A 10,843-nucleotide genomic window follows, 5' to 3' on the forward strand; every position below is an offset into this window, starting at 1 on the left:
CGGCTCAATTGTTAGCCCGCTCGCCTCCCGATCCGAGGTGCTGCTGTTTCGTGGGTTCGAGTCCGGGCGTGTGCAGGGCTGGATCGCGCGGGTTCAACACAACGCAGGTTGCATTGGTGCCGTGACCCGGATCGGGAGTGAGGTTTAGGGGGGTGAGAATGTAACCTGCGTGTGTTTTTATAAATGTATAGGCAGTAGGCAATAAGCTTAGACAACTATAAGTGTTTTTATAAATCTATAGGCATTAGGCAATAAGCTTAGACAACTATAAGTGTTTTTATAAATGTGTAGGCATTAGGCAATAAGCTTAGACAACTATAAGTGTTTTTATAAATCTATAGGCAGTAAGCTTAGACAACTATAAGTGTTTTTATAAATGTATAGGCAATGTTTTTATAAATGTATAGGCAATAAGCTTAGACAACTATAAGTGTTTTTTAAATCTATAGGCCGTAAGCATAGGACAACTGTAAGTGTTTTGTTCATTGTCACAGCGGGCTTGTTCCACATGTCTACATAATAAATGACATGACAACAAAGGTAAAGGTCAAATTAGGAAAATATTATTTTATTGCTTTAAGTCACTTTGGGTGTGTGTGCATGTGTGTGTGTGTCTGTGTGTGTATGCGTTTGTCTGTGTGTGTTCCTGTCTATGTGTGTGTGCATGAGAACAAAGGTTAAAGGTTAAATCAAAAAGATAATTTGATAAGACTTTACTTCACAGGTGAGTTCATAACACATTCATAGCAGCTGTCATAAACTGCACTTAAAGCATTCATGACTGTTTCATGAGACATGACTCAACATTCATACCAAACCTTTCATGAATGTGGAAGACAGAACGACGACAACTTGTCAAAATAAAAGTCCAACAATCGCAAAGCAGCATTGCCGTTTTTGTCCCAAACCTCTTACCTGATCACATCACATCTCATCTGAGTCAATGGGCTAGTCCAGTGGCAAAAACATTAGCGTTATGTCATAAACGTTTATGACTTGTTTATGACACGAGACTCATGTCATGACACTCTAATGTCAACACTGTCAAGTAAAGTGTAACCGAGTCATGTCTCATGAAACAGTCATGAATGCTTTATGTGCAGTTTATGACAGCTGCTATGAATGAACTCACCAGTCACCCCTCTCCGATTATTTATTGAAAATAAAGCAAAATTAAATGTCCTTGAATGTGATATGTGATGAGTGCAGTAAATTAGTCAGTGTGTGTGTGTGTGTGTGTGTGTGTGAGTGAGAGAGAGAGAGAGAAAGTCAGAAAAGTGCCCAAGTGGTTTAGTTATTTTGCTGTTGCACTATAGCGCCCCTTGCTGGTAGACAGGCTCAAGGACACTGCACACACACACACACACACACTGCACACATCATGTGTTTCTGCTCTGGTCTCCAGCAGCTGTGTGTGTATATGTGTGAGAGAGAGGAGTCAGGGTATATATGTGTGTGTGTGTGTGTGTGTGTGTGTGTCAGGTGTGCTGGGACTCCAGCATGTCTTTGTCCAGCTGCAAGGAGGAGATGTGAAGATTCTGCCGACTCACCATCTGAGAGAGAAACACACACACACACACACACACACACACAGGGTGAGTAGTGTGTGTGTGTGTGTTACCTGGGTGAGTAGTGTGTGTGTGTGTGTGTGTGTGTGTTACCTGGGTGAGTAGTGTGTGTGTGTGTGTGTGTGTGTTACCTGGGTGAGTAGTGTGTGTGTGTGTGTGTTACTTGGTTGAGTAGTGTGTGTGTGTGTGTGTGTGTTCCTTGGGTGAGTAGTGTGTGTGTGTTACCTGGGTGAGTAGTTTGTGTGTGTGTGTTCGTTACCTGGGTGAGTAGTGTGTGTGTGTGTGTGTGTGTGTGTGTTTACCTGGGTGAGTAGTGTGAGTGTGTGTTCACTGGGTGAGTAGTGTGTGTGTGTGTTACCTGGGTGAGTAGTTTGTGTGTGTGTTACCTGGGTGAGTAGTTTGTGTGTGTGTTACCTGGGTGAGTAGTGTGTGTGTGTGTGTGTGAGTGTGAGTGTGTGTTACTTGGTTGAGTAGTGTGTGTGTGTGTGTTCCTTGGGTGAGTAGTGTGTGTGTGTTACCTGGGTGAGTAGTTTGTGTGTGTTTGTTACCTGGGTGAGTAGTGTGTGTGTGTGTTACCTGGGTGAGTAGTGTGTTTGTGCGTGTTACCTGGGTGAGTAGTTTGTGTGTGTGTTACCTGGGGGATATTCCATCAACCTCGCTAATGAAGGCGGCGCTTAACAGAAATAGCCTGGCTTGAACTAGCATAGACTTTCACTTGGGGCTGAAGCCGTTCCATTAACTCAAGTTAGCGGCATCTTGGCCTCGTTTATTCAAAGCTGAGGTTTAGTTCCAGCTTCATCTCTGCTCGTGCAACGAGGTAGAACAGTAGACCAAAACAGTAGATTGATCTAAAAGAGGATATATGTCGTAAAATTAAGACAATACTAGATGATTTCTGTTCGATTTGGCAATCGCCATCTACAGGATTTTCATCGAAAGTCATCAAATTTAATATTGAGAGAAGAAATGGATTGCCTACAGAAATGGGAGAATAATGGAAGCATACATTTAAAACAGCAATGGGTATGGTTTGAAATCAATTCTGAGTTTGATTGGCTTCACTCTTGAACACATAGACTATACAGTCTATGCTTGAACAAAACTAGTGAATGAATAAATAGTATAAACTCAAAACAACTTATGGATATGCATATGGATATTCAAAACTATCTATAGCTTACGTTCTTAGATTTAAAGTGTTAAGCTCCAAATTATTGTATAAGTGTAGGTGGTCATAAAATAAATAAGTATCAACATAATAGCCTATAGCCACATGAAGCAGTTTTAATTATTAGCTGCCTAGGGCTACAGAATAATTATCCTTGGGCTTGCATCAGATATAATATAGCCCACTGGCAAAGCTGTCACTGAACAGCCTACCAAATGTGCATGACCCTTTATCAGCAGTAGACATATGTCTTTCATCAAAGATGATAAACTAAAAATGCCATTATCAAGGTGATAAACTATGGAGCCTTAATGCCCATTATGGGGAAGCGAACCAGCGAACACTTCAAGAATGTAATTCCATTCCTATACCGTCTCGCTGCACGTTACACCACCACCCGAGCGTAAGTGACACAGAGTAGTACGATTCCTAGAACCACACGTGAAGTTAAAAGATGTTTAATCGTATAATCTTCATACATTCTTTGGAGCTAGTGAATGTGTAAATCCACGCTTGGTGCACTGTCGGAAAAAAAACATTTCTAGGCCTACTTCTATTTTTGAAGTTGTAGGCTACAGGTGACGAGAGCACAGGTTGACGGAACCTTAACCTTAGGAAAGTTAACCTGCTACAGAGCAGGTTAGTTCTGTGGCATAAATTCCCATGGTTACCAAGCTGGGATTCACATTAACCTCATTAATGGAACAGAATTCTCACTAAAATTAGCGAGACTTATCGAAATAAGCCAGGTTTGGCCTTTAGCGAGGTTGATGGAATACCCCCCTGGGTGAGTAGTGTGTGTGTGTGTGTGTGTTACCTGGGTGAGTAGTGTGTGTGTGTGTGTGTGTGTGTGCTACCTGGGTGAGTAGTGTGTGTGTGTGTGTGTGTGTGTGCTACCTGGGTGAGTAGTGTGTGTGTGTGTGTGTGTGTGTGTGTGTGTGTGTGTGTGTATGTGTGTGTATGTACCTGGGTGAGTAGTGTGTGTTGCCATCTGTGATCCCAGTCGGAGGCGGAGCTCCAGGCACTTGCATCACTCATCAGATTACCCAGAGTGCCGTTCACCCGCTGGAGCTCACAGCGCAGGAGACACGAGGACCCATCACTCTGCCACACGCACGCAGTAAACAACAAACAACAAACATAAACATCACACACACACACACACACACACACACCCACCTAACTCACACCGCCACACGCGACGATAAACAACAAACAAAATAACAAAATATAATCACACACACACACACAAGGACCCATCACTCTGCCACACGCACGCAGTTAACAACAAACAACAAACATAAACATCACACACACACACACACACACACACACGAGGAGCCATCACTCTGCCACACGCACGCAGTAAACAACAAACAAACACACACACACACACACACGGACCCATCACTCTGCCACACGCACGCAGTAAACAACAAACAAACAACAAACAAAAAACAAAACAAAAAACATAATCCCAATAACAATAATAATGAGGATCCATCACTCTGCCACACGCACGCAGTAAACAACAAACAAACAACAAACATAATCACACACACACACACGGACCCATCACTCTGCCATACACACGCAATAAACAACAAACAACAAACATAATCACACACACACACACACACAAACACAAACACACACACATCACTCTGCCACAAACACACACACACACATTCCCACCTCCTCACACATGTTCTGGCTCAGATCGGCGGTTCTAATATGGTTCTTCTCACACATGTTCTGGCTCAGATCGGCGGTTCTAATGTGATTCTTCTCACACATGTTCTGGCTCAGATCGGCGGTTCTAATGTGGTTCTGTAGCAGGCTCTGCTGGTACCAGAGTCGGGTCCGATCCAGAGACTGCAGGCCCAGCCACAAGCAGTCCTTCTCCTGCTCCAGAGCCTTTAGCTCACGCAGCTGCAACACACAGACACACACACTTGAGGAATCATCACTCTGCCACACACATGCAGTAAACAACAAACATAAACATAATCACACACACACACACACACACACACATTTAGTCCTTCTCCTGCTCCAGAGCCTTCAGCTCAAGCAGCTGCAACACACACACACGGAATCATCACTCTGCCACACACACATGCAGTAAACAACAAACATAAACCACACACACACACATTCAGTCCTTCTTCAGCTCAAGCAGCTCAAGCAGCTGCAACACACACACACATACATTCAGTCCTTCTTCTGCTCCAGAGCTTTTAGCTCACGCAGCTGCAACACACACACACACTGCAGCGATGGTCGTTCCTCTGAAAGGTTGTCCTCTCTCAACTCTGGAGCTCTGTCAGAGTGACCATCGGGTTATTGGTCACCTCCCTAACTAAAGCCCTTCTCCCCCGATCACTCAGTTTAGAGGGACGGCCAGCTCTGTCAGAGTGACCATCGGGTTATTGGTCACCTCCCTAACTAAACCCCTTCTCCCCCGATCACTCAGTTTAGAGGGACGGCCAGCTCTGTCAGAGTGACCATTGGGTTATTGGTCACATCCCTAACTAAACCCCTTCTCCCCCGATCACTCAGTTTAGAGGGACGGCCAGCTCTAGTGGTGGTTTCAAACTTCTTCCATTTATGGATGATTGAGGCCACTGTGCTCATTGGGACCTTTAAAGCAGCAGAATGTTTTCTGTACCCTTCCCCAGATCTGTGCCGAATCCTGTCTCAGAGGTCTACAGACAATTCCTTCGACTTCATGCTTGTTTTGTGGTCTGACATGCACTGTTAGCTGTGGGACCTTATATAGACAGGTGTGTGTCTTTCCAAATCATGTCCAATCAACTAAATTGACCACAGGTGGACTCCAATTAAGCTGTAGAAACTAGTACGGTAGTCTGACACTGGAAGCTTCGGAGCACGCGCTTCAACCAGTAACTATAATTCCATTTGGAACCACTGTCTCGAAGGTTGCTTTACACGGAAAAATCACGCGGACATATGACGTCCAAGCAGAAACTGCTTTATTCTCTCTGAATGAATCACCTGAGTGGTTCGTAGCGCCACCGGCCATGAACCGATCAGGTTGCCACTGCAACTGGCACGGCCTCGTTTGAATTGTAGCACGCTCAAAGCATAAACACTTTAGGCTAATGCACAACATTGCATTTGTTTCGTAGCCTTTACAGTGACAAGCAAAGTTTGTTCGTACAATGTAAGAGAGACGTGGGAAAACTGTATTCTGAGGGCTCCTGATTAATCTCTATTTGTATAAATAATGAGATCCCATTCTTATTCATGTGCACTACGTATGTGTGTGTGTGTGGGGGGGGGGTGGTTAGGTGCGTGCTGTGCACTAGATTTATTTCACTAGTAAAGCTTCCTGTCCACTATCTAGCCGGGATAATTTAGATGCAGTGTTGGCTTTTCACCAGGAGAGGGCCACATATAGCTAAAAGTGTCAGGGAGGATGGATGGTATTAAGAGGCCAGGAGGGACTGAAAAGGCTAAAAAAGTAAGATAGGCATTGGAGGAGGATGTTGCCTAAGACCAAGGATACTTCCGGTTCCGGTCTATGTGCTCCGTATGTAACTACCTAAACTTCCAAACTTATCTATCTTAAATCTCCTTGTTACCATCTACTTTCTACGGATTTACTGGCTACCGATTATATCTCGTGAACAAACTCTTGCATAAACTGTTGTTGCTCGAGGCTTTGGATTATCGGACTCTATAACCTTGATCGCCAAACTTTTCTGTCAAACGTTAACGTTAAACGTTAAAGAAAGCATCAAGGGCTGCAAAATAATACCGGGCCAAGGAAACGATATCTGGAAGAAGAAAGCATCAAATTCCTTCTAACGTCTCTCAAAACTAGTGACTCAATATAAAAGTGAGATCTTCTCAGATTACTTACCCGCTACCTGTGTTCGAGTTATCAAGGAACTGCACGATATCGCTGTTGCTAGCCAACTAGCAAACAAACGTTTAAAACAGTTGACACCAGCGAGCCCTCGCCGCGACACGATGCCTCCCCTCAGCTGTGCACCAGGCTGCGACTCATGCGTCCTTCTCAGCGAAAGATAGTGGAACTCGAAGCCAGAATAGCGACCCTCCATCAGATTGAGAAAGGATGAACAGTTCCTCGACACCTTTCTCTCCGTAAGTAACGTTACCTCTCTTACACATACAAATGCCAGATGCCCTGATTTCACTCTGTCCTCCAATGCTTTAACCATGCCATGCACTAATGCAACTTCTGTCCCTGTTGCCTCTCCCGGCCTCTGCTGAGAACCAAGCCTGCTCTGCTGGCCAGCTCCACTCCACACCAGCCTGAGCCATGGCGTGAGAAGCAAGCATCACAAGCCGCGCGGACGGGTCCGGACGGCACTCAGGCCCAGCCCCAACCTATCACGACTGGAAAAATGCAGCTATGCCATTCTGACCGAGGGATGAGGAGCCCCTCCAGCCCCTCGGACAACCATCCTGGTCCCTCCTCAAAGTCGAGAGCCCCGACCCCCACTCCGGACCTCATCAGCCTCCCACCCTGGTCGCCGGCAGTTCCATGGTTAGAGACCTCTGCATTCCCCATCATGTAGCGGTCCCTCTCCAAGGTCTACTGCTTCCCTGGTGCCAAGGTCCTTGACATCCAGCAGAAACTCCCCAAGCATCCTGGCCCGCCACACCAAGGTCAACAACATCATCGTACACACGGGCCCGAACGACATCAGAGATAAGCAGTCAGTAGCACTGCAGAAAACTACAAAACTCTCATCCCACCACTCTGATGGGCACAGAAAAACGCTTTGTCATCTCTGGGCCTCTCCCTACCTACAGAAAAGGTGCTGAGAGATGGTCCAGACTGTTGATCTCCACACACCTGGCTCAAACGCTTCTCGCTTCCTAAGCATCCCTATGTCAACAACTGGGGCTTGTTCTGGGAGAGGCCCATGCTGCTGCTGGGCGTGATGGTCTCCACCCAAACCAACATGGAGCCAGGCTACTCTCTGACAACATAAGCGTCCACACTGAGACATTGACATTCTGTAGAAAATATTACAGATTCAGCCCCAGGTATTGATTCGAATGGCATTATACATGTGGATGGGTCTGAGAATGTTTTCTGCAGGGTAACATACAATACTACTACCATAGATCAAGCTGTGTCATGCAATAGCATGACTTATGCTTATAGTTCTATTCCAACGTTGATTTCTACCCAACGATAGTAAAAAAAAAAAACAAATTTAAAACTAGAAACCTAACAAATATTCTTTCCATACCTCAGCATATTCCTCAAAAAGCCAGAGGCATTTTCAGCTAACATGGGTTTACTAAATATAGGTGCACTTACTACCAAAACCTTTGCAATCAATGATTTTATTAGTGAAAAAAATTGGATTTTCTGTTTCTTGTTGAAACCTGGCTGACTTCAGACAGCGAAGCTGTTCTTGTTGAGACTTGTCCCCAAATTATAATTTCTTCCACTCAATTAGACAAGGCAAACGAGGTGGGTGGAATTGCCTCCATTCTCTCAAACAAATATATGGTTGCACACGGAGGTCAACTTTGGGCGACGCTTCCTTTGAGTATATTGCCCTCACTCTGAAGGCTGACCCAGTTGTACTTCTATTAACCTTATACAGCCCTCTAAACTATGGACTGGCTTTCTAACCAGTTTTCTGAACTTATGTCGCTCATCATCACTAGCTATGATCGGATAATTGTAAATGGCGACTTCAATATTCATGTCAATAAGACAACTGATGCTAAAGCCAGTAAGTTCCTTAATGTGTTGGACAGTTTAGAGCTAAAAGCAGCATGTTACAGGACCCCACCCACAACCTTGGCAACACCCTCGATCTAGTCATTTCCAGAGGGATAGAAGTCACAGACTTATCAGTAAATGATATAAATATGTCTGATCATCATTGTGTATCTTTTAATATTGTACTACATACTCCAAAAATTCATCCCTAAATTGCAATCAAATGCTGACTCTTGGACATTAGAGCAGAACAGCAGTTCATAGCTCTTATAGACTCCATAAATTTAGATATTTTACATCATCCCATTGATCAAATGGTAGAGGCTCTTAATCGTGAATTAGGCTCTCTGCTTGACAGAGTGGCACCCTTAAAGACTAAAAAAAGGCCCTGTAGCAAACTGACACCTTGGATGAGCGAAAATATCCATGATCTAAAAGATCATGTAGGAAAGCTGAGAGAACATGGAGAAAAACTAAGTTACAGGTTCACCGCACCATTCTAAAAGAAAAATTGCAAATTATAATAGAGCTATTCGAATGAGAGGAGGAACCACTTCTCTAAGGTAATTGCTGAAAACAGTAGAAACTCTAGGGTGTTGTTCTCTACCATTGATAGGCTATTGCATCAAACACCTTTTGACACACTCAGTCAGGCATCCTCTCTAAGATCGCGAAGAATTTGCAGACTTCTTCAAAAACAAAGTCATTTCTATAAAGGGAGGCTATTGGTAACACAAGTAATATGTTTGATAGTACACCCAAAACAGCCCCCAAAATTAAAGGTCCTTTAGCACTATTACTCAATCTGAGCTTGGTAAAATTATAACTCAAACCGGCTCTTCAACATGTGTTTTAGATCCAATCCCTACTACATTCCTCAAAAAAGTATATGAAGGCTTAGCTCCCTTTTTTCTCAAGGTAATAAATACCTCATTAGAAACAGGTATATTTCCAACTGCTCTTAAAACCGCTGTTGTGAAACCTTTACTTAAAAGTCAAAACTTGACCATACCAATCTGAGCAACTACAGGCCTATATCAAATCTATCGCTTTTTGAGCAAAGTACTTGAAAAGTTGTTTGCAATCAGTTAAATACCTTCCTCAACGAAAACAGTATCCTTGAAAAATTCCAATCGGGTTTTAGATCAAATCACAGCACAGAAGCGGCTCTAGTAAAGATAGTCAATGATCTCAGACTAGCTAACACTCAAACAAAGTCTCAATCCTTATTCTTCTGGATTTGAGTCGCATTTGACACCATTGATCATAGCATCCTAATTCACCGCCTTTGCAAAGTGGGTGGGTCTCTCTGATAATGCTCTAAACTGGTTTCAAACCTACATTACTGGCAGAGATTTTTATATCAGTCTAGGAGATCATGTATCTGAAAAACATGACTTGCCTTTTGGTGTGGCCCAGGGGAGCTGCCTTGGTCCCCTGCTATTTTCTCTATATATGCTCCCCATTGGGAAACGCCATAAGTCAGCATAATGTAAACTTCCACAGCTACGCAGGATGATACCCAATTGTATCTTTCTGTGGAGCCAACTAACCTAGATGGCCTTTGCTCCCTCACTGCATGCCTAACCTCCATTAATCAGTGGATGAGCAAAAAACTTTTGAAACTAAATGATGACAAAACAGAGGTACTTGGTTGGACCAAAACTAAAGCTGTAGATATTATTCTTAGTAATCTGGGAACTTGGCACACCAGGTCAAACCAAAAGTAACAAGCCTCAGTGTCATCTTAGATGCAGAGTTAAGTTTTAAGCCCCATATCAGTAAAGTTACTCAGACAGCCTATTTCCACTTGAGAAACATTGCCAAAGTAAGGCCCTTTTAACTCAACAAGATGCAGAAAAAACTAATTCGCCTTTATCACTAGCAGGTTAGACTACTGCAATGCACTTTTCACTGGTCTTCCCAAAAAACATCTAAAGAAATTGGCACTCATACAGAACTCTGGCGGCTAGACTTTTAACTAAGACTAAGAAGAGAACACATCACCCCTGTGTTGGCTGAACTGCACTGGCTCCCTATTTCCTATAGAATTGATTTTAAGGTTATGTTAATTACTTACAAAGCTCTGAATGGCATAGCACCTTCATATATCTCTGAGCTTTTAATATCTTATCAACCACAAAGGAAACTTAGATCATCCAATTCTAATCTTTTAATCATTACCCAAAGTGCTCCACAAACAAAGTGGAGAAGCTGCGTTTATCCATTATGCCCCCAAACTATGGAACACCCTGCCTCTGTACATCAAGCAGGCGAGTTCAGTAAATATTTTTAAAAGATCTGAAAACATACCTGTACAGGAAAGCTTTTAGTTAACTCATCTTATCCTGTAGACTACATTTTCAG

General features: G+C 43.5%; 1 protein-coding gene across 1 annotated transcript in view; it reads right to left on the reverse strand.

Moving 5' to 3' along the window:
• Positions 1 to 835: 835 nt before the first annotated feature.
• sapcd1 (suppressor APC domain containing 1) overlaps positions 836 to 10,843 on the reverse strand; it is an 11,722-nt gene continuing 1,714 nt past the window's right edge. Inside the window, exons 2-4 of the mRNA XM_048268332.1 lie at positions 4,432 to 4,668; positions 3,703 to 3,840; positions 836 to 1,553 (exon numbers count right to left, since the gene is read on the reverse strand). Coding sequence (XP_048124289.1) covers positions 1,479 to 1,553; positions 3,703 to 3,840; positions 4,432 to 4,668 — 450 coding nt within the window. The 3' untranslated portion in view covers positions 836 to 1,478. The remainder of the gene's footprint in view (positions 1,554 to 3,702; positions 3,841 to 4,431; positions 4,669 to 10,843) is intronic.

This window comes from Alosa alosa, chromosome 17 (assembly GCF_017589495.1).
Source record: "Alosa alosa isolate M-15738 ecotype Scorff River chromosome 17, AALO_Geno_1.1, whole genome shotgun sequence".
Taxonomy (NCBI): Eukaryota; Metazoa; Chordata; class Actinopteri; order Clupeiformes; family Clupeidae; genus Alosa; species Alosa alosa.